General features: G+C 37.3%; 1 protein-coding gene across 2 annotated transcripts in view; it reads left to right on the forward strand.

Annotated features, from left to right (window-relative positions):
* SLN (sarcolipin) overlaps window positions 1-19,401 on the forward strand; it is a 78,408-nt gene extending 59,007 nt beyond the window's left edge. The window contains exons 1-2 of one of the 2 annotated variants that reach the window (XM_027082411.1): window positions 11,876-14,828; window positions 18,428-19,401. In XM_027082411.1, the coding sequence (XP_026938212.1) occupies window positions 18,503-18,598 (96 nt within the window). In that variant the 5' untranslated portion in view covers window positions 11,876-14,828; window positions 18,428-18,502 and the 3' untranslated portion in view covers window positions 18,599-19,401. Of the gene's footprint in view, window positions 1-11,875; window positions 14,829-18,427 lie in introns of those variants that run through there. The other variant, XM_027082410.1, reaches the window with a different exon arrangement.
* The last annotated feature ends 5,129 nt before the right edge of the window (window positions 19,402-24,530 follow it).

Consider the following 24,530-nt stretch of genomic DNA (forward strand, 5'->3'; position numbering starts at 1 on the left):
GGGAAAGAACAGAATGCTATGAAAGAGAATAACAAGGGGGAATTACTTTGGATTAGTCTGCTGGGAAAAGCTCTTAATGACTGAGAATACTGCTTATGCCATATCCAGACTAGTGTCAAAGTGGATCAGTAAAATGCACATGCATTTAAACTATTCAAAGTAAATTAATAATAACCTGTAACATGTAGGTCAAAGGGATTAGAGATATGACCTTGCTGTCAAGTTATTTAACTTCTCTTTACCTTAATTTCCTCATCTATGGAAGAAGATTAGACACAATAATCTCTCAACTCATAGCTTCTACAATTCTATGTGAATTTAGGACAGAAAATATAAGAATATAAGAACGTTTTAAATAAGGTTATATATAAAGAGAATAGACTTTTTTCCATTTAGTCCTCACAATATGGTTTTATTATTGAATTTAATTTTTTTCTTAGTAAAACATAAAAATTGTTTATAAATGATTAAAGCAAGAAATAAAAAATTCCCTCCTGATCAACCCCTCCACAGAGACTCCACAGATGACTACTGCTTATTCAGATCTTCTCCTGTAACATGCCTCTGTTCATTTGTTCTGAGTATGTGATATTATGCTCTCAGTTATGAAAAACAAAATATTGAGAGTGGTTAATGTTGCTATTTTCTTTTTTAAAAATAAATTTATTTATTTATTTATTTATTTATAGCCGTGTTGGGTCTTTTTTGCTGTGCACAGGCTTTCCTCTAGTTGCAGAGAGTGGGGGTTACTCTTCTTTGCAGTGTGTGGGCTTCTCATTACAGTGGCTTCTCTTGTTGCAGAGCATGGGCTCAAGGCACATGGGCTTCAGTAGTTGTGGCATGCGGGCTCAGTAGTTGTGGTGCACAGGCCTAGTTGCTCCACAGTATGTGAGATCTTCCTGGACCAGGGCTCGAACCCATGTCCCCTGCATTGGCAGGCAGATTCTTAACAACTGTGCTACCAGGGAAGTCCCAATGTTGCTATTTTCTACTTAATTTTTTCCTCCTATCATTTCTCTCTTTTCCCACAATATGCATGTATTACTTTTATAATCAGAAAAGTTAATTTTATTTAAATAAAATAATGCTAGTTGTAATGAATAATAAAAATATTTTATCTCTGTTTTATTCTTAAAGAGAGAAGAGAGCTATGCATTTCATTAAAAGTTTGGGTGGAAATAGTTCTGGCTAGTAATTATATTTTGCTGCAACCAAACTCCTTGTGAAGATTTATTCTATAAGTAGTTAAAAAAATATGACAGCCAGACCATATAACCATGTTATATACTCATGAAAGGAAGTACTGGCCTTTATCAGCAAGATCTTCCTTTCTGTGATAAGTTCAGGGGCAGGCTTCATTGAAAATAGAAATTTCTCTAACGTCTTTTAATAATTAGTACAGATGAAGATTTATCAGCTTTAGAAAAGTGATGGTAGATTGAATATTTTGTATTATCTCCTTTCTTGTCTAATGTTTTTTTTCTGTTTATCTTAGTTTTACTTTGTTTTTATTATTTTCTAGGAATTATAAGAAGGTCAGTAGGAAATATATATATATATATATATATATATACTCCCATTGAATGATTCGTCTGGCATTCCATCATTATATTATATCAGGACTCTTCTAACTCTTTGAGAAGTTCAGGTAGAGTTTCATTATGTATTATAATATTATTGATGAAAATTTAAGGGAATGAGGATGTTCCATGAGATGTTAAATGTTAAATGAGAATTTAATTAAATAGCAAACAGAGTAATAAAACAGCAAGATGCATTAAGAAGTGGGAAAAAAGCAAAACTAAATAACACTAGGAACAAAAAGACCTAGAAACAATGACAATAATTCAACCAGAAACAAGAAAAAATTCTGGAATTATTTTTAACTTTGTTAGGTATGATAATGATGTGGTGACTGTGAAAAAAAAACCCAGTGTTATCAATTAAACATGCATATGAAATGATCACGATTTCCAGGATTTCCATTAAAATATTCTAGAAGAAATAAGGAAAGAAAAAGGAGAGAAAATAAGGGAAAGTGAGGAAGATAATAATAAATATAACAAGATTGGCAAAATATAACTGTTAAAACTTAGGGTTTGTTATATTATTTCTTCTACTTTTTTAAAAAAAGTTCTAAAGGTGGGTTGCATAACAATAGATCAGAGAGAAATTGAAAAAATCTAGAAGAATACAATGATAAGTGATACTAATAAAATTATAAACAGATTATGGACAATTTTCTATTAATATAATAAATTGCCAGAATTGATTTAAGAAGAAATAGAAAGCATATTAAGTAGGATCTATAACCATGAAAAATCATGAAATCAGTAGTCAGATATTTCACCTGACACTCCAGAAAGTTCACCAGGCCCATAGAGTTTAATGGACCAGTTGTTGCAAACTTAACAAGAAGAAAGGTATCTATTTTACACGAACTGTTTCAGAGAAGAAAAAGGGAAACCTACTTATTCAGGCTAGCGTAATTGGGATGCTAAATCTAAAAAGGTTAATTACAAAACTAGGATTATACATCAAAATCATAGCAGCTGTTTTTTAATATAAATTTGTTTATTTATTTTTGGCTGCCTTGGGTCTTCATTGCTGCACATGGGCTTTCTCTGCTTGTGGTGAGCGGGGCCTACTCTTTGTTGTTGTGTGTGGGCTTCTCATTGCAGTGGCTTCTTTTGTTGCAGAGCACAGGCTTTAGGCATGCGGGCTTCAGTAGTTGTGGCTTGCGGCCTCCAACTTACAAAAAATACATTTAAGCAGAAAAATGAGAAAATACAGAAATAAAGGAAAACATTCAAGCAAAACAAAATAATAATAGTTTAGCCATTAAACAAAGTCAAGGACTTTTAGTTCCTCCTCAAGGGCTATAGATAATATCCTGAGCTATCTCCTTTGAGCTGCTTTGCAGATACTGAAACCCCCACCAGGTGGAAGAAATTAACTGTATGCTGACCACAAGCATGTAGACCGCAGAGCAGCTGTAACTAGAAGGTTGATGATGTTGACTCCCCAACCAATCAGATTAAGATCTCAGCCTGTCCACACCATGATGGTTTGACTGGCTTCTGACCCAGATTCCAAAGACCATACAAGGGCAGAAAAGAGGTGGCACTCCAGGTCCAGGTAGAACCCCACGTATTCCCAGAAAACCAATGCATATGCCTCCCTTTCTTGCCTTAATCATCCCCCGAGTGTGAAGTTGATTTGTGAACTAAGTTCCCACTTCTCCATTCTCTGACAATTGAACAAAGCTTGTGCTGCTTTCATCTCAGCTTCAACTAAACCCAAACAGTAAAAGAATTTTCCCTGCCAAGGCAGAGGCCTCGGCTGGAACAGGGCCCAATTGGGGGTCCAAATAACCTAATTGAGTAACAAAAGATATTAAGATTTGTTACTTTTGTGTGGTAGGAACATTTAAGTTATTTTTACATTTCTAAATTTTTAAGTTTTCTCCAAAAAAATCTGCAACAAATTACATCGTTTGTTCCTCAACTTCAACAGCAGAGAAAGTCATCCCTTTAAGCATATCATGTGCCAACCTAATAAACAACTGTCAGACTTGGTCAGTGGTAGGAAGCCTAGAATATACTATTCTTAGATCAAGAAATCCTCAGTAGTTCAAGTTACTACACGTCTTGTAAACATCACTATGATCTCTCATGTAAGTTGGTGAAAAATTACAGCATTTTTTTAAGCATCTTTTTTTTTCAACATCTTTATTGGAGTATAATTGCTTTACAATGTTGTGTTTGTTTCTGCTGTAAAACAAAGTGAATCAGCTATATGTATACATATATCCCCATATCCCATCCCTCTTGTGCATCTCTCCCACCCTTCCTCTCCCACCCCTCTAGATGGTCACAAAGCATCGAGCTGATCTCCCTGTGCTATGCTGCTTCTTCCCACTAGCTATCTATTTTACATCTGGTAGTATATATAAGTCCATGCCACTCTCTCACTTCATCCCAGCTTACCCTTCCTCCTCCCCATGTCCTCAAGTTCGTTCTCTACGTCTGCGTCTTTATTCCTGTCCTGCCGCTAGTTCTTCAGAACCTTTTTTTTTTTTTAGATTCCATATATATGTGTTAGCATATGGTATTTGTTTTTCTCTTTCTGACTTACTTCACTGTATGACAGACTCTAGGTCTAACCACCTCACTACAAATAACTCAATTTCGTTTCTTTTTATGGCTGAGTAATATTCCATTGTATATATGTGCCACATCTTCTTTATCCATTCATCTGTTGATGGACACTTAGGTTGGTTCCATGTCCTGGCTATTGTAAATAGAGCTGCAATGAACATTTTGGTACATGACTCTTTTTTAATTATGATTTTCTCAGGTTATATGCCCAGTAGTAGGATTGCTGGGCCATATGGTAGTTCTATTTTTAGTTTTTTAAGGAACCTCCATACTGTTCTCCATGGTGGCTGTATCAATTTACATTCCCACCAACAGTGCAAGAGGGTTCCCTTTTCTCCACACCCTCTCCAGCATTTATTGTTTCTAGATTTTTTTGATGATGGCCATTCTGACTGGTATGAGATGATATCTTGTAGTTTTGATTTGCATTTCTCTAATGATTAATGATGTTGAGCATTCTATCATGTGTCTGTTGGCAATCAGTATATCTTCTTTGGAAAAGTGTCTCTTTAGGTCTTCTGCCCATTTTGGATTGTGTTGTTTGTTTTTTTGATATTGAGCTGCATGAGTTGCTTGTATGTTTTGGCGATTAATCCTCTGTCAGTTGATTCATTTGCAAATATTTTCTCCCATTCTGAGGGCTGTCTTTTCATCTTGTTTATGGTTTCCTTTGCTGGGCAAAAGCTTTTAAGTTTCATTAGGTCCATTTGTTTAATTTTGTTCTTATATCCATTTCTCTAGGAGGTGGGTCAAAAGGATCTTGCTGTGATTTATGTCATAGAGTGTTCTACCTATGTTTTCCTCTAAGAGTTTTTTAGTGTCTGGCCTTACATTTAGGTCTTTAATCCATTTTGAGTTTATTTTTGTGTATGGTGTTAGGGAGTGTTCTAATTTCATTCTTTTACATGTAGCTGTCCAGTTTTCCCAGCAGCACTTGTTGAAGAGGCTGTCTTTTCTCCACTGTGTATTCTTGACTCCTTTATCAAAGATAAAGTGACCATATGTGAGTGGGTTTATCTCTGGGCTTTCTACCCTGGTCCATTGATCTATATTTCTGTTTTTGTGCCAGTGCCATAATGTCTTGATTACTGTAGCTTTGTAGTATAGTCTGAGGTCAGGGAGACTGATTCCTCCAGCTCCGTTTTTCTTTCTCAAGATTGCTTTGGCTATTTGAGGTCTTTTGTATTTCCATACAAATTGTGAAATGTTTTGTTGTAGTTCTGTGAAAAATGCCATTGGTAGTTGTTTTTTTGTTTTTGTTTTTGTTTTTTTTTGGTGGTACGTGGTCCTCTCACTGTTGTGGCCTCTCCTGTTACAGAGCACAAGCTCTGGACGTGCAGGCTCAGCGCCCATGGCTCATGAGCCCAGCTGCTCCGCGGCATGTGGGATCTTCCCGGACCAGGGCACGAATCCATGTCCCCTGCGTCGGCAGGCGGACTCTCAACCATTGTGCCACCAGGGAAGCCCCCATTGGTAGTTTGATAGGGATTGCATTGAATCTGTAGATTGCTTTGGGTAGCATAGTCATTTTCACAATGTTGATTCTTCCACTCCAAGAGCATGGTATATCTCTCCACCTGTTTGTATCATCTTTAATTTCTTTCATCAGTGTCTTATAGTGTTCTGCATACAGGTCTCCTTAGGTAGATTTATTCCTATTTTTTGTTGCAATGGTAAATGGGAATGTTTCCTTAATTTCTCTTTCAGATTTTTCATCGTTAGTGTATAAGTATGCAAGAGATTTCTGTGCACTAATTTTGTATCCTGCTACTTTACCAAATCTTTAGGATAAAAACAGTGACAGTTTTACTTCTTTCCAGTTTGGATTCCTTTTCTTTCTTTTTCTTCTCTGATTGCCATGGTTAAACTTTCAAAACTATGTTGAATAATAGTGGTGAGAGTGGGCAATCTTGTCTTGTTCCTGATCTTAGAGGAAATGGTTTCTGTTTTTCACTATTGAGAACGACGTTGGCTGTGACTTTGTAATATATGGCCTTTATTATGTTGAGGTAGGTGCCCTCTATGACTACTTTCTGCAGAGTTTTTATTACAAATGGGTGTTGAATTTTGTCAAAAGCTTTTTCTGCATCTATTGAGGTTATCATATGTTTTTTATCCTTCAATTTGTTAATATGGTGTATCACATTGATTGATTTGCATATATTGAAGAATCCTTGCATTCCTGGGATAAACCCCACTTGAACATGGTGTATGATCCTTTTAATGTGCTGTTGGATCCTGCTTGCTAGTATTTTGTTGAGGATTGTTGCATCTATGTTCATCAATGATATTGACCTATAGTTTTCTTTCTTTGTGACATGTTTTTCTAGTTTTGATATCAGGGTGAAGTTGGCCTTGTAAAATGAGTTTGGGAGTGTTCCTCCCTCTGCTATATTTTGGAAGTGTTTGAGAAAGATAGGTGTTAGCTCTTCTCTAAATGTTTGATAGAATTCACCTGTGATGCATCTGGTCCTGGGCCTTTGTTTGTTGGGAGATTTTTAACCACAGTTTCAGTTTCAGTGCTTGTGATTGGACTATTCATAGTTTCTATTTCTTCCTTGTTCAGTCTCAGAAGGTTGTGCTTTTCTAAGAATTTGTCCATTTCTTCCATGTTGTCCATTTTATTGGCATAGAGCTGCTTGTAGTAATCTCTCATGATCCTTTGTATTTCTGCAGTGTCAGTTGTTATTTCTCCTTTTTATTTCTAATTCTGTTAATTTGAGTCTTCTCCCTTTTTTTTCTTGATGAGTCTGGCTAATGGTTTACCAATTTTGTTTAACTTCTCAAAGAACCAGCTTTTAGTTTTATTGATCTTTGCTATTGTTTCCTTCATTTCTTTTTCATTTATTTCTGATCTGATCTTTATGATTTCTTTCCTTCTGCTAACTTTGGGGGTTTGTTTTGTTCTTTTTTTCTATTTGCTTGAGGTGTAAAGTTAGGTTATTTATTTGAAATTTTTCTTGTTTCTTGAGGTAGGATTGTATTGCTATAAACTTCCCTTGTAGGACTGCTTTTGCTGCATCCCACAGGTTTTGGGTCATTGTGTTTTCATTGTCATTTGTTTCTAGGTATTTTTTCATTTCCTCAGTGATCTCTTGGTTATTTAGTAGTGTAATGTTGAGCCTCCATGTGTTTGTTCTTTTACAGATATTTTTCTTGTAATTGATATCTAGTCTCATAGCATTGTGCTCGGAAAAGATGCTTGATATGATTTCAATTTTCTTTAATTCACTGAGGCTTGATTTGTGACCCAGGATATGATCTGTGCTGGAGAATGTTCCATGAGCACTTGAGAAGAAAGTGTGTTCTGTTGTTTTGGATGGAATGTCCTATAAATATCAATTAAGTCCATCTTGTCAAATGGGTATTTTAAAGCTTGTGTTCCCTTATTTATTTTCATTTTTGATGATCTGTCCATTGGTGAAAGTGGGGTGTTCACATCCCCTAGTATGATTGTGTTACTGTGCATTTCCCCTTTTATGGCTGTTAGCATTTGTCTTATGTATTGAGGTGCTCCTATGTTGGGTGCATAAATATTTACAATTGTTATATCTTCTTGAATTGATCCCTTGAGCATTTTATTTTTAAAACACTTATTTGCCTATGACTCTCCAGAGGTGAACAGTTATTAATTAATTACTTTATATTCATACATATATTTATTTAACAAACTTTTATGGAATGCCCGCTACATTGCATGCACTGCAAGCCTACCCACTGGGTCTACATGCGTGAGAGATAAAATCCTTGTTCTTAAGGAGGGGAGATGGAGAGAAATGTTAGTGTTGACAATACCAGTGAAATCAATAGTGCCTAGGGCTACATAGATCACAGAGGTTCATCCATCCCAACCTTGAGGATCAGGGAATGTGACCCTTGAATCAAGTACTGTTATTAATCATCAAATAAAGGTGGGAGGTGTTGAGGAAAGGGGAAAAGGATGGTATAATCAAAGGGAATGGCTTATGCACACATGGAGAGAACATCTGAGGAACTGCAGATTTAGGATTGCTGCAGAGGAGGTCAGGGAGTTTAGAAGCTAGATCATGGTAAAGCCTTGCCTCGGCAGCTGAAGATTTGAACCTAATCTGGGAGCTACAGGAAACCACTGAAATAAGAAATGATATGTTTTCTATCTGTAGTGCAGAGAACAGAATTTTTACTCTGACTCCAATGAGAAGATAATTGGTAGAAAGCACAGCATGCTGCACTACCTGTCTAAGGGCACTAATGTGGTAGGACCTCAACTTATGCCTAAATTGTGTCTACTGATGCACTTCAAGATATATTAATGCATGTATTATTTACTGATGGAGCAGGCCTGATAGAAGCTGATTTATTTTGGGAACTTAGGCCCCTCCTGAAAGAGAATTCATCCTAAGAGAATGAAATTTTGGTGTAGTATCAAATCTTAGTAGTGAAGGGAGGAAATGAATCTGAAATAACAAGATGCCTACTACTATTTCTTCCCTGGCTGAACTTCCCCATGAACTTATGTCTGGAAAGATACTGGAGTGAGAGTGAGGAAGTATTCCTTTGGTATTCCTCAACAGTTTGTAACACATAGAAAGAGACACACTTCCTCACCCCAATGCCTCATTTTGCTCTGGAAGTAATTGTAAGTTTGTTACTTTCAATAGTCAATAGATGTGGTACTCAGCAGAGGTGGCTGCAGAGGAAACATGTCTTATAGGCAAGGTCAATACCCAAGGCAAGCAGTGGTGGTTCTTGGCAGATGCAATTGCTCATAGAGAAGGTAGCACAGGGATGTCTTGTGCTTGTGTTGGTACTCGGTAGGAGTGGTTGACATGTTAAGTGCCTGGTGAGTGCTGTAACATCTAGCAAAAGAGAGATACAATAGAAGAAGAAAAGGTTAGTTTGTTAGCACAAAATGTGTACCTCCATGAAGACACAGATATAATTGGCCTGAAGTGTAGAGACCTCCTTTTCTGTTCTACACTGGCAAATGGGAGCAAGAAGCAACAAAATACAAGCTAAGGAGAATAGACCTGAACCATCTCTCCCAGATAAGCTGCCCAAATTCCCAGAATACTAGGCACTGGCAACTCTACATTCACTTACTGTAAAAGTGTAAAAGGTTAGGTTACTCCCCAGGCTGTAGAACAAGTGCCCAATTACCCTCAGAGATAGCATATCCCTCATCTGAAAGGAAACCTAGCCTGTATCTTGCATCCAGCTAATCTTCTACATTACTACAACTAGGCACTTTTGTTTTCTCATTACATTCACAGAGAGCAGAGAGAGATTTTCATGATTCTTCACGACTCTGTTCTCTCTGCTTTAATAGCCAAAGGCTAAAGCCAAATGAACTTATTCACAGAGAACAACAAGCAATTTTGTCTGATCTATATTATTCTTACAGAAACTGCAATTGTGCTATTCCAACCGACAGATTCTCAAGAGAGATTCAGTGAAAATACTCTTGATCAAATTCACTAAGGAAAAGAATGTTTCAAGTGGGTGTGTCTGGCTAGAATATCCCTGAACTTTTCAGTAACAGCACATCAAAAGATTGCTGAATTTTTATTTTCCATCAGAAAAATAACAAAACCAATCTGAAATCTGGGTGTGTTTTGAGGGCAGGTGGTATTAGCCTAGTAGTAAACACATTTTTGACTGCTCCTTTTTTTCCCCCCTTAGGCAGCTATGTTTAATGGGCAGAGAGAAAGCTGTTTGCTTGCAGAATCTTATTATAGAGCAGAAATATACTTGCTCCAGAGAAGAGGAATTTAATTGGTTCCAAGTCAAATGATGTTAACAGGTGTCACCTCACCAATCCAGGACCTAAATGGGTTATTATAAACAGGACTAATACGTATTTTTCTGGCTCTTGCTCCCACTTATTATGCAAGACTGCATGCCCATGTAATGTTTCTCCTGATTATTTCTAGCAGCTTTAGGGTGTGGTTGACATGTGCTCATGAACACATACTGTTGGCTACCACATAGTGTCTGCCATTTTCTTGCCCTTTAGCTCAAGCTCTTCTCTGCTGCCATCTGCAACTAAAGCCTGCACAGCTTAATATAAACTGCAAGGAAGTCTTGATCAGGATTTCTGCTTCTGCTAGGCTCCATGCCACTTCAATGGAAGAATATTACATTGCTGGTTCCATGGATGCACTGAGGTCCAAGAGATTGCACAGGTAGAGGGAGAAACTCTCTGTCCCTTTCAGTGTTCTACACTGTTGAGGTTAATTGTCACAAATTATAGAGTTTTTATCCATAGCTCTCTCTTCCCCTAGGACCCAGACAACAAGCTGTAGGGGAGTAGGGTGGGTAGTATGTGAGTATGGTGGCCATAGAATGTGTCTCTCACATGTGACTGAACCATAATTGAGGTGGACTCCAGCTGCTGCGCTCTGAAATCATAATCACGTTTGCACAGAGACCATGCTTCCCTGGCTGCTTTCAGTCAAGAACTGAGCATGGGAGTAATATGAAGGTTGGCATCCTGAGAGACATCGGTCACCTCTGACGGATGGCTTTGATATGAGGTTTCTTAACAGCCTTGTCAAACTTTCCTTGGAACTGAATTATAGTCTAAGATGCTTCTACCCAAACTCTCTTTGTTTTTTCCCCTTTCTCTTGCTGTTTGATGACTATCTTAGTTCCCCTACTCCTTCATATTTTCTCTCACAGGCATTTCCCCCAATACATTTTTCTTTTGCACATTTAGTCCCATCTTGGCATCTTGCTTCTCACAGGACCTAGACTAACACAGTGAATTTGTTATATGCCAGTGGAATAACTAACTATTCTCCCTGTTGCTGAACCACATGTATCTTCTTGATCACTTCCCTTCAGAGGAGTTTGCTCTCCCAGGTAGCTTCTAGGTCCTTTTACAAGTAGATTTGATGCTGACCTCAATTTCCACTACTCAGGTTTGCCTGGCATGCTCAGACATGTCCGGATCTCATTAGGAGATGTGATATGATAGAGGCTCAAACTGAGCCCCTTTCTATATATTCTAGAGCATCTGTTATGATTCTTCACCAGTTTGATGCACAGAGAAACAAAAGAAATACAAGAAACTATCCCTGCCTTTGAAATTAAAATTCAGTTAGTGAGACAGAAATCACACATGTGCTACACGTGGTTAAAAATAAAAATAATAATCATTAATTTTTCAAGGACATGGAGAGAGCTTCAAGAAATGTGGTTTTGAGACTTCCCTGGTGGTGCAGTGGTTAAGAATCCACCTGCCAAGTCAGGGGACATGGGTTCGAGCCCTGGTCCGGGAAGATCCCACATGCCGTGGAGCAACTAAGCCCGTGCACCACAACTACTGAGCCTGTGTTCTAGAGCCTGCGAGCCACAACTACTGAGCCCATGCACCACAACTACTGAAGCCCACGCGCCTAGAGTCCGTGCTCCGCAACAAGAGAAGCCACCGCAATGAGAAGCACGCACACTGCAACAAAGAGTAGCCCCTGCTCGCCACAACTAGAGAAAGCCCGAGCACAGCAAAAAAGACCCAACACAGCCAAAAATAAATAAACTTATATATTTTTTTAAATCCAGACTTAAAAAAAAAAAAAGACTCCGCCTGCCAGTGCAGGGGACATGGGTTTGATCTCTGGCCCAGGAAGATCCCACATGCCCAGCAACTAAGCCCCTATACCACAGCTACTGAGCCTGTGCTCTAGTGCCCACGTGCCACAACTACTGAAGCCCGTGCGCCATAACGAAGACTAGACCCCCGCTCGCTGCAACTAGAGAAAGCCCGCGCAGCAACGAAGACCCAACGCAGCCAAAAAGAAAAAAAATGAAATATGGTTTCCTCTTTCTCTGGGTTTCTACTCATGTATTTAGGATAATGACAGAGAATAGCAGAAAGCTGTTTCTGTGCAGCTGCATGACCAGTTGAGGTGAAGATGTGAAGGTGAGAGAGGCACCATAATCATCATACTCATTACTGTCATGTGCTTAGAGCTTATCGCCATTCATCAAGGCCTTACTGAATTCTCCCATTGTGTCAGAGACTTGTTGAATTCATGGACTGACATGAGGTCTTCACTTTTTGCTTCCCAAAGTAAAAAGCTGGATGGAAATTAGGAATAAATTAAACAAGTTGGCTTAGCTCTTAATCAGGCATAAGAACTCACCATTGATTTTCAAAGGGTATAATATTTTACACTTAAGAATGTATATACCATATGGGGTGGGAGGAGATAAATGTCAGTTAGCTCTTAAATACCAATGTCAATGTGAATGTTGTTTTCTTAACAAAAGGCCTTTGGCTAAATTCTGTATTAATAGGCATATAAATAATATCGAAGATTAGTAATTTAGTATGCCCTCCTGCTGATGGGAAGAGCAGCACCTTGAAAGCTGATATGGATGTTGTCATGGGAATTGCTCACAGAAAAGAAAATACCAGCAGAATTAAGTTAATTTAAAGAGACAAATTTTCTTTGGTAGTGAGTTTTTTTGTTTGTTTGTTTGTTTTAATGGACTTGCAGATCCTCAGGGTTAAACTCTACCTTAGGCCTTTGAATAGTTGTCATGTGACATTGGGTGGCTTGCATATTCTTCAGGAGAGGGTTATGTCAGACTGAAAAACAGCTAAATTCTCAGTGTTATCCCACTCTCTTATGATATCACAGAATAAACCACTAATGTCAAGAAGTTTCTGAAGTATCTGGGAATTTGTCAATGCACCGGGCACAACAGTCCCTGGTATAATGCTAGATAAACTTAAATGGGACAACCAAACAACTAAACTGACTCATGGATTTATCCTTCAAGTTACATTTCATTGGTCATTGAAATTGACCAATTCAACTAAATTGACAGTATTGGTGAGCTGTTTTGTGATATGTTAACATTTCCCCATTGTATTTAATATATTAAATATTGCAGAGCTAATTCCTATTCCATCATATTCAAAATAAATGCTTGTCCCATAAATTCAATACCAACACATGGTACAGTACAAGTAATTTGACCCTGTAAGAATTAAAAAAGGTAAAGATTCTTCAAGAATCAGATTCTTTTACCAAAATATCTTGTGAATTTGAGACTGTGTCTATGCAACCTCAAATATGAATAAAAAGTAATATAAAGGTTTTTTTTCCTTTTGGGTGGTGATATTAAATTTTCTTTATACTTTTACATTTTCAAATTTTTTACAATAAATATATAACTTTTTAATTGGACAAAAAATAATTTTGAGTGGTTAAAGAAGGGATGGGTGTGGCTTAGTGAGTAGGAAAATATTCCTAGCATTTGAGACAATCTGGCAAGTGCTTGGAAGCAAAAGACAGAAATCTGACTACATTCAAGGAATTTGCCAGTGTTTGACTGCACTATAATTACTATATACTACCTGTCACTTCAGCAAGCTGTCTCTTTACAAGGCATGTGACAACAGAATGTTATATTAAGATTCCCCATCATTAGGTTTATATCAAAATGAAGAAATGAAATGGAAAGTCTTTCCTTTAATAATATTTCTAGTGCATGAGAAACGATGGGGAAAGGTTTGGCTATGAACACAACTAAATAGGGAATTTTGTTTATGTCTTCTGGGAATGTATTATTTTGATTAACCCTAACTGGGAATTCAGAGGGGAGGTTTGTTCTATTATCTGTAAAGAAAGAATCTGATGAACAAGCACAATTGCTAAGGTCATGTTTAATTGATAGGTTTTCAAGTTCAGTTAAACACTTCAGAGGCTCCATTTACCTCCAGACACCTGAAAAGTTGATTACAAACTCATTTTAGTAGTCTAGTTTTAGTTAATGTTTATATTTGAAAGTTATACAGTTTTATTTCTTTCAGATATGTCCTATAACTCATGTTTTTCACTAGTTTTGACCAGTTCTCCTGCTACCCCCTATCTATCCAAATGACTGAAGTTTACAGTATGGGTTTACTGCTGTATTAGTATATTGACAGATATATATATATATATATATATATATATATATATACCATGGCTTCCACAGCTGTTTCAGATGAAACTGTATATTAATGTGTAACTTAGCTGGAAAGTTATGTGGAACAGGTGACTGGGGAGATAGCTTTCACCACTTGGACTAAAGTCAATTTTGAAGGAGGTAAAAGATGCCTGTTGAATTCTGGTGCGTGTGTGTGGTTTGGGGTGTGCATGCGCAAAGCAGAGAATTCTTCACATTTCAAAAAGCTGAAAATATGGGTGGTTAAATGAAGTCACATTTTTACACCCTCATATGCTGAGTGGGGGTGGGGGGGCAGCCAAATGCAGCAAAGATTTGCTAATATTAGTCTGTCACTCTCGGTTTACAATGTTTTAAACATGTTAGAGATACTCATGAAGATGTAAAAGATGAGTTTAAAACCTACATCAATTGTACCAAAAGTCAACTGGAAAGAAAAGATTTTAAGTCCCTGGGCTTTTAACACAAATTGGCAGCCAAAGGAAGAGCCTTAGTCAACACATTTCCGTGTCCCCCTAAACACAAATAGCCTCCAACCTTTGGAGGTTGTTCCTTCAAGATGTTTCATGACATCACAGTGATTGCCACCTCCCTCAGACTACTTTAGGCCCTGCCCAGAGCCCAGGAGTCCAGACAGCCTGGGAGACGAGCAGGAGTTGGAGCCCACGTTGGAGAGAGAGAGAGGAGAAGCCTACTGCAGCCCAGTGTGTCCTTGACCCTGTTCAGGTAACAGCAGGATTTTTAAGCTTAGCATACAGTGTGTATACGTGTACAAGTTGCAAATGAGAAAAGCAGAGGAATATTTACATTTCTTAATAAAATAGGCAATGCCTATTGTACACAGTATTTCTTAAAGTAGAAAGTGAATATTATTGATTCTTGTTTTCCTTTTTTTTTACCTTGTTATGCATTTTCTCCCTTCCAATTAAAATTTTTTTTCCATATCATAAAGTATGTCTTCCATCTTTTCAAAGTGTCCATTCAAAGAAAGTCAATGTCAAACAATTTATTCAGAGTTTTTTATTTCACCATATGGCAATCACTTTAGATCATATGGTGTGATCTTGACTTCAGGAAAGATTCAAAATGAAGCCAAAATTGTCTTTGCAGGTTAACAGCAGAAAAATGGAAGATCGCTGATCTGAGGTTTTACTTAACTTTGGTATAAATGTGTGTGAAAGTAGAGTCCACCCCCTACAGTTAGCATATGTGTTGATTGAATTGGATTCATTAGAAATGCTCACCTTAATGCTGTGTTTTATTATTTTAAAAATATACATAAAAAAACAAATGTTTATGTTCACCATCAAAGTGCAAGAAATAGTAAGAGGTAAACCATAGGAAATAAATAAGTGTTATGGGTAGCCTGTCAATTCAGAGACTATTGAAAAAATTGTGAAAAGTGCATAATACATACCGTTTGAACAATCATTTTAAGGCAACACCTGTATAAATATCACCCAGGCCAAGAAATAGATCATTGGAGCACCCCAGAAGTCCATTCTTCATCACCTTCCCCTTTTGCCCCACCATAGGTAATCATCATCTTAATTGTTGAGATAATCTTATCCATTCTTTTCTTTATAGTTTTATCATCTCTGCATTCCTAAACAATATAATTAAGTTTCCTGTTTGTGGCTTTGTAGAAATGGAATCACATTCTGTGTTTCTCTTTGTAAATTCTTCTTTTGCCCAATAGTTATGTTTGTGAAATCCACCCGTCTTATTATGTGTTGCTGTAGTTCATATATTTTCTTTGCTCTATAGCATTCCAGTGTATGACTATACCACAATTCACATCCATTCTATTGTTGACGAACATTTGAGTTGTTTCCAGCTTAGGAATAATATGAAAATGTTGCTATGAACATTCTTGTATATGTATCCAGGTATATATGTGCTTGAGTTTCTAGAGTAGTAGTGAAATAGCTGGATAAAAGGGAATGAGCATTATTAATCTTAATTTAAAAATGTGAAATTGTTTTCCCAAAAGTCGAAAATTTACACTAGCCAGGACAGTTATTTGCAGTAATAACTCATTCATGTAATCACTCCTATGGAGTAACCACAATTCCAGCAACTATTTCCAGTCTGCCAGTTCTAGTTCTGCCTGTAACTTCCTATGTGTCATTACAGAAACAACTTAACATCTCTCTAAAAGTCAGTTTCTCACCTATAATCTTGGGAGAGAGAAAAATCAAGACAAAACTTGCCTGAGTTGTAAAGGTCACAGAGTTGTTGTGAAGGTCACATTAACAAAGCTGTGGACAACTTTCAGCAACATTTTCTGAGTATGTTCTTGTTGGGCCACTATCCACGATTCCCTTTACTTAAGAGCTTTAATCTAATAAGATTTGGTGAGATGGTTATTTTGCCCTCCCTGAATTGGGTTGTTTTGATCATTATAAATAGGGATGCATATTTTTTGCATATCTCTGTATTTCTTCAGAACTTACCCAAACAAATTTGTGTTTGAATCAGGGTTCAATTTTATTAATAAATTTATAAGGAAGAATCTGCTTTAGTATCTTTAGATTAGATTCCTTTACCCCTAAGCTCCTTACCTTCCTATTCCCCTCTGCTCTTGTGTACATTCTCACACATTCTCTCTACTTCCTTTTCTTCTGTTTACTTTCTCATTCAAACAAATCTTTGTAAAGATTTTCATTGGAAATTTACTATGTTCTTCACGTGGAGGGCAAAAATATGAATAAGAATTAAAAAGAAAATGAAACATAAATCAGTTATCATTGGTCATATTTTAAACTAAGATTCAACAACCTACTGGTTGATATCATCTTATTTGAACTTGGTTGTTATACCAACAATTACATAATATGAAAAAGGATTATTCAGCTGGTTTATACAATTAATAATTTGGTACACTAATAATATAACAAATACAGTAATTACAATTAATAATTCAGTCAGGTTAGATGGTTAAAAATACCATTCAGGCCAAAATCTTGCTAACAACATTTCTTGCCCCCTGAACTTCCACTCTTAGCAAATAAACAAAATGCTCTTTCCCCCTAAACTTTTTCACTCCATAGTAGACTTTTGTCCTAAATATTTAAAATTTTATCTTTAATTTCATTTAGCTTGCATATACACAGTACCAATTATGCCACATCACTGGAGGCAATACTTTTATGTTCTCAAAGTATGGTTTCCTGCATGTACTACCTGTACAGACTATAAAGATACCACCCTTGCTTTTTGAAGTGTTTACAATATAGGCACATTCTGGACTTGACTAAAAATAGCTGGCACAAGCCCTTGTTGAAATAGAAGTACTCATGTGGTTTACACTTGCTCTTTGGACTGAGTGCCTGTTATGTGAGGGACTTTTGTTTGACCCCAGTAAGCTCTGTGCTCAATGCAGGGCTTTTTTAAGAGGCCAAGCAGCTGTTGAACTAGTTCATGCTTTCACAGGGTTAGACAAAGATAGGGCAGCCTGAAACCTGAAAATTTATGGTATCCTACTTCTATATGTAATTCAAAGCAAGAACAATACTAAACCACAACATGTTTTCTGTTTTGGTGACCTTGCTTGCTGGTACTCTAAGTTAGCAAAGCAATCACACACACAGACACACACACAGAAATTGGAGAGAGAAAAATGTAATATTTTTTATTTTGTCAAAGCAACAATATAATGAGGACTATGTTGGTCGTTTTGACATAAGGAAAAAAAGCCAGGATCTCTGCATAAGTCAGGGTTCTTCAGAGAAACAGAACCAATAGGGTGTATATGTGTGTGTGTGTGTGTGTGTGTGTGTGTGTGTGTGTGTGATATAATTGGCTCATGTGATTGTGGAGGCTGGCAAGTCCAAAATCTGCAGGGTCGGTGGGAGGCTGGAGACCCAGGGAAGGGTAACAGCTCTAGTCCAAAGACAGTCTGGAGGCTAGAAATCTGAGTTAAAGTATTGGCAGGGCTGATTTCATCTGGGGCCTCTCTCCTTGGCTTGCATATGACCATCTTCTCCCTGTGTCTTCACATGGTCTTTGCTCTGTACATGTCTATGTCCTAATTTCTTCTTCTTTTAAGGACACCAGTCATATTGGATTAGGACCCATCTTAATGACCTCATTTTAGCCTAATTACCTCTTGAAAGACACTATCTCCAAATATAGTCACATTCCTCAATAAAAAAATAAAAAATATATAGTCAGATTCCAAGATACTAGGGGTTAGGATTTCAACATGTGAATTTAGGGTGGACACAATTCAGCCAACACGTTCCTCTTCCATAATGCTTCTGTTTCCTTTGAGGAAAGAATGCTCACTAATTTCTCATGTTTTCTTTGTTACTTTCGGTTAGGAGGTAAGGACAAGCAGGAGGTCTTTTGTGTGCCCTCAGAAGTCTGCCTTCAGTTCTCACCAAGCTGCTCTGAGAATGGAACGATCCACCAGGGAGCTGTGTCTCAACTTCACCGTTGTCCTGATTACAGTTATCCTTATATGGCTCCTTGTGAGATCCTATCAGTACTGAGATACCACAGCTCCTGGAATTGACTGCAACACTCCAGAACTGTCTTCTGTATGTGCTGAGATCCCACTGCTGTCATGGGATGCCTTTTCTGGCACCCCACAGCACTTCTGACCTGTTCGCACAATATTTGGGCTGCCTCCAGTGCTAGGATTGATTGTGTGATCTCTAAAGATGCTACTCTCAATGGCTGCCAAGTGTTTGCCAGGGAGCATTAGATTTATTCCCCAACTCTTACTGCAAATGTGTCAGACAAGCCACAAGGTTAAAAATAAACTAGATTCCTGATGACATAGAATTCTAACAAGCGCCTGGTGTGTTTCACCACACATCCCTTCATCCCACACTCAGCAACCAAACTCTAAATCAACTGCCAGAAGAAAGAAATTGTTAAAGGAAGTCTTTGTCAGCTCCTATAGCTATCATGTGAATAAAGTTGTCAACCCCCAAAAATGACTTTTAGAATTTATTTTACCTTCTATTTGTGATACTGCATTTGACCCTTGGCTGGGATTGAAGTGACAAATATTACAGTATTTCTAGCATTTGAGATAAGCCAAGATCCTCCAACTGCTGAGGATTTGAAACCTTAATTTGAAAGGTCTTAATTTGAAAGTCAATTAAGAATGTCATATTTCAAATAATTCCATTGGTTCAGTGTTCCTCAAACTTTCCCTCTGAACTAGTCCCAAGGGCAGAGGGAAAATAAATCCATTCTACTAGGAGGTTTGGAGCACAGCCTGAAATGTCCACTAAAAGCACAAAATTTCTTTGAAGCCTTGTGTTTTATTAAAATTCACAAAAAATGTATATTTTACTCTATAATATCTCCATGTTTGCTTTAATATAAATATTTAAAATTATTTGTCACTGAGTTAAAATAAAACATGAGTCATGTCTCTAAGAGTAGCATATTCCAGTTTGGTTATTGTCATTATGCAAATAGAGCTAGTTACTAATAAACTACAGTTATAACAAAGAATAAAAAATGCAACATGTATGTTTATGGAAGAGACATGAAATAGACATTTCTTAAACATGCTACTAGAATACCCCACACTAGACAGATCACATTTGTTCCCTGTGCCAATTCCGAGGTAACCATGGAGAAAAGGAATATTGTTAAACCTTATTTTTCATAGCACCTCTCATAAAGGCATTCCTTGCTGAATTTAGCCTATCATTGCCATTGCCTACTTAGCATTGTGATTCTCATCCCTGGCAGCACAGTTTATGTACTCAGGGGTGATTTTTCAAAATATTTATTCTGAGTCCTCCTCAGACCAATTAAATAAAAATCTCAGGGGGTAGAACCCAAAAATTTGCATTTTTTGAAAGTCCTTTAGTCCTATATTGTGTAGCCAGAGGTGAGAATCACTGATACCTACCAGTACTTCCCATACTTTGATGTGATTATGAATCACTGGGAAGCCCCTTTTAAATGCAGATTCTAATTCAGTTTGGATTCTGATACAGTCTGGACTGAGGCCTGAGATATTGCATTTTAAACAAGCTCCTTAGTGATGCCGATGCTATAGTCTGTGGTCTCCACAGATTTAACAGATTAGAATTGTGGGATTAGCACATTAGAATCACCTAGAACCTTTAGAAAACGAACCAAGCTTGAGCCCTATTTCCAGGAGTTTCTAATGTAATTGTTCTGGGGTTGAATCTGAGCATTATTTGTTTTTAGAAGGACTCCAGTTGATTCTAATGTGCAGCCAAGGTAAAGAACCCTGATATAAAAGAAAAAGTGTCATTATTTCGATGGGTTCCCACCAAATTTGGGAAATAGCAGTGTATGTTCATCAATGTCATGTTCCTAATTTCAGAGTCAGACTACACATATGGTTGTACAATTGTTAATGTTTTAGTGTGCAGCATGCCTACATGGCTCCAGGCCCTGGAGAGTTACTAGTCTTTTTCTTATTTAAAGAAAAACTCAGAAAATCTACCAATGTTTGTGAATGTGTTTGTAAAGGTGTGTGTGTGGTGGTGGGGAGGGGAATGGACAAACCAAGTGACAACATTCCCTTCCTCTAAGTCTGAGTCTTGGTGCCAGCATTTACAACAGGTACAATTTACTGAGTCTACTGTATATGAAGCCCTGAACTAGGCACTTTCTATACATTATGCCATTTAGCAGATGTGGGAACTGAGGATCATAAGGCCTCATTAACCAGATGTAAGTAGTGAAGCTAGGATGACAAAATACCATCTTAATTTCTTTTGGAGACTGCATACAAACCATGTTTCACTACAGATCTCCAAACCATTTGATTATAAGTTTTTACCATCACATTCTTTAACATTCCAAAATATCAACCTAGTTAGATAAACGTAACAGTTGTAATTCCCTATGCAATTTCTCTTTGCTTGTCTGTCCTCACCTGCTTTTCTCTCCCTATCTTCATATAATTGGATCTACTGATAGGACCCATTTGTAGACCATATTATGGGTCACTTTTGAAGAGGTAGGATATCCTTAAGCTGGGGCTAGTAATTTTGCCTAATTTCTCCCATGTTCAGGAGTCCTAGTCACTATAGTTAAATTCCATTCTCACTTACCAGTTTCTTTTTATGTATAATCTTCCCTGGGGCCTGGGGTTCCCTGAATCATCACAGTACTACTTCAGTGTTGGCCCTAGTCACACAAAAGCTGTCCAGTTACCCCCAAATAAGATGCTATTTCTCCTCTGGAGCCAAAGCATTGAATTCTGGTTGTTAATGTTCTAGCTCATGGGCTTGATCCAACCTAGCTTCTTTCTCTTTAGTTCATTCATTCATTCAGCTTATGTGAAACTACGTGTTGTATATTGTACTAGACACTATGGATAAAATGGAGAATGAGACAGACAAGCCCCATTCTCATGTAGCATATGATTTAGTGGGGGAGACATATATGAACAGGTGGTTATTATAGCATAAGTTCTTTGACAAGGGAAGGATAAGGTGTTGTTGGGTTAGTTGCTCCGCAGCATTTGGGATCTTCCTGGACCAGGGCTCGAACTCTTGTCCCCTGCATTGGCAGGCAGATTCTTAACCACTGCACCACCAGGGAAGTCCCTTAAATTATTTTTTAATACTTCTTTCTCTTTCTCTCTCCTTTCTTTCTTTCTTTCTTTCTTTCTTTCTTTCTTTCTTTCTTTCAGCTGTACCAGATGTTAGTTGTGGTGTGCAGGATCTTCATTGTGGCATGCAGGATCTTTTTGTTGCCATATGTGGACTTCTTAGTTGCGGCATGCAGGCTCATGGTTGCGGCGTGAAAACTCTTAGTTGCAGCACGCATGTGGGATCTAGTTCCCCTACCAGGGATCAAACCTGGGCCCCTTGTATTGGGAGAACAGAGTCTTACCCACTGGACCATCAGGGAAGTCCCTCAATTTTCAAGCTGCATAAAGTTAAGGTTAAACTGCACTTATAAACAGCATATTGCACGCTTACTGTTTGTTAGGGAATTATTTTATTTAATTCTCTTTTACCTTGTGAAGTGTTTATTTTTATTCATAACTTATATCTTAAAAGGGAGAAGGCTGAGGCTCAGAAAGGACAAATGACCAGTCCCCAAACACAGAGCTAATGAAAGGCAGAGCTGAGAGGCAGATCCAGTTTTTCCAACTCAGATCAAGCAGAGCTCTTTCCAATCACCATGGCTGCTCCTCTGTGCTGTCAGGTAAGAGATTCTAGGGCAGAAGGCACATTCTTTTACTCTGGGCTGAAAGTGCCAAAAAAGGCACATATCAGAGGCCTCTAGGCAAATACTTTAATTGCCCTACCACTCAATCATATGGGGTGTACAACTTATATTTACCAGGAGTTTAAAACAAAGCTTTGGTTTTTTTGGTCATCTTTTCTTTTTTTTTTTTTTTGTCATCTTTTCTTTGTCAATCAACAGAGCAGTAGATAAGAAGGAATAAGAATACTGATGGCTAATTAAGCTGATAGAAATTACTGTTGATCAAAATATTTGTTCCTTGATGCAAGGGTGGTTGTTGCCTGCCCTGGGTCCATCATGTCCCTCAGTGGTGGTATTCTTTGTCTGTGTCTGGGAGTGGGAGTGTGTATTTATATTTGCCTAGTTATGCACTTTGGGGGGAAACCAATCAGACAAGCACAGAGATATAGGCTGCTGGGGAAACATTTTATAGGCTATACATTTTATCAATTTTATCAAATTATCACACAAACATTGTGTGCTTTTAGCAGTAGATTTAAAGCAAGCAGTGATACATGTAATAAGTAACTATACTCTGTGATAACTTCACTAAAAAATTTTCTTTCTATCCTGAACATTGAGGTGAAAGTACAGCTAAAAGTAAAGAAGTAGCTTTCCATTTTGATAGGGAGACAAACATTTGGTAAACAGTACAACTGAATTAGTAGGATGGGTCTTACAGGCCTGGTCTAGATTTTTGTGTCAGTTGTCTACCACTGCTGTTTTCTTCTTGACCTTTTGTAGGTGTATTTTCTCCTCTATTTGAGCATAATTTTTATGGTGAGTTTGAGGTCAGAAGTCCTTTCAAAAGACCAAGTTCAGGGGCCTTTTTAAAGTGGGAAATAAAATTTCAAGAGTCAATTCCCTTCAGTTTCACTGCACATGAGCTAGTTAAGAGTACTTGATAAGGGTTCTTCCATCTAGGTTGGAGAGAGTCCTTTAAATGATGTTTTTTCTAGTATGCACAATCTCCTGGTTACTGTTCATGGAGCACCTGATCTTCATCGAAAGATATATTACTGTGGAGAGCTTCAAAATGAGCTTAGAATGTCCCTTTAATAATTCAATTAAACTTTACAATAATGTAACACAGCAACAAGGAGCCATCTAGGAAGTGAGTCTTAGTCAGTAAATACTAAACCTCAAAGACAATTAACAACACAACACTTAATATCCACAAAGGTATATTACTGGTACAAGTCTTTATCTCTAAAATTACCCTCATTTCTACCAAATATAGCCAAATTAAGACTAATTTGTTGGCAAAATAAGTCTGGTTTCAATAAACTTGTCCTAATTATTTGTGTAAGTGTAATTGATCATATAGACTCATTTAAATTTGGCTTTGCTGGAACTTTTCATTAGGAATCTCAAGTTGAACTTTAAAAAGACCTCTCAAGGGAATTACCTGGTGGTCCATTTAGAAATAACCAGTTTCAGGACAAAATCACTTCTTTTTCCTTAACAAAAAAAATTCCATTCTTCGTACTTTCTCTTACCAACACATATCCTACTTTACATATACAGTCTTTTTAAACTTTTAATTTCTAAAAACATATGCCACTTTATAATAATTTCTCAATAAAGCATAAAATATATTAATAGTCTCTCTGCAATAAGAGGTCAAAAGTAGGTAAACATAGAATTCTTTTATTTATTTATTTATTTAGGTTGTGCTGGGTCATAATTGCGGCAGGCAGGTTCCTTAGTTGTGGCATGTGGGCTCCTTAGTTGTGGCATGTGAACTCTTACTTGTGGCATGCATGTGGGATCTAGTTCCCTGACCAGAGATTGAACCTGGGCCCCCTGCATTGGGAGCATGGAGTCTTATCCACTGTACCACCAGGGAAGTCCCAAACATAGAATTCTTTAGCAATTAATGTTTCAGTATGTTAGCTTGTTTAAAAATAATTTAGGCATTCAATGAATTCCCATTATTTAACTTAATTTAGCAAAACTTTAAAGCTTCAAGTTACCAAACATCTGGAGAAACTATTTTTAAGTAGACATACCATAAAACAATTATTCTTACAGAGTTCACCTAAAAATGTTTAAGCCATTTATATCTATTTTATTACTTATGAAAATATCATCATACCAACTTATTTTTCTTCTTGACAATTTTGTAACAGAGATAACATAAGCTTATTGGCTTTCAGTAAAACTATGTACAATAAAAGTATTATACTTAATGTTGATGATTCTAAAGACATGTATGTA

This window comes from Aethalodelphis obliquidens, unplaced genomic scaffold, assembly GCF_003676395.1.
Source record: "Aethalodelphis obliquidens isolate GAN/ISIS:26980383/991018 unplaced genomic scaffold, ASM367639v1 scaffold46, whole genome shotgun sequence".
Lineage (NCBI taxonomy): Eukaryota > Metazoa > Chordata > Mammalia > Artiodactyla > Delphinidae > Aethalodelphis > Aethalodelphis obliquidens.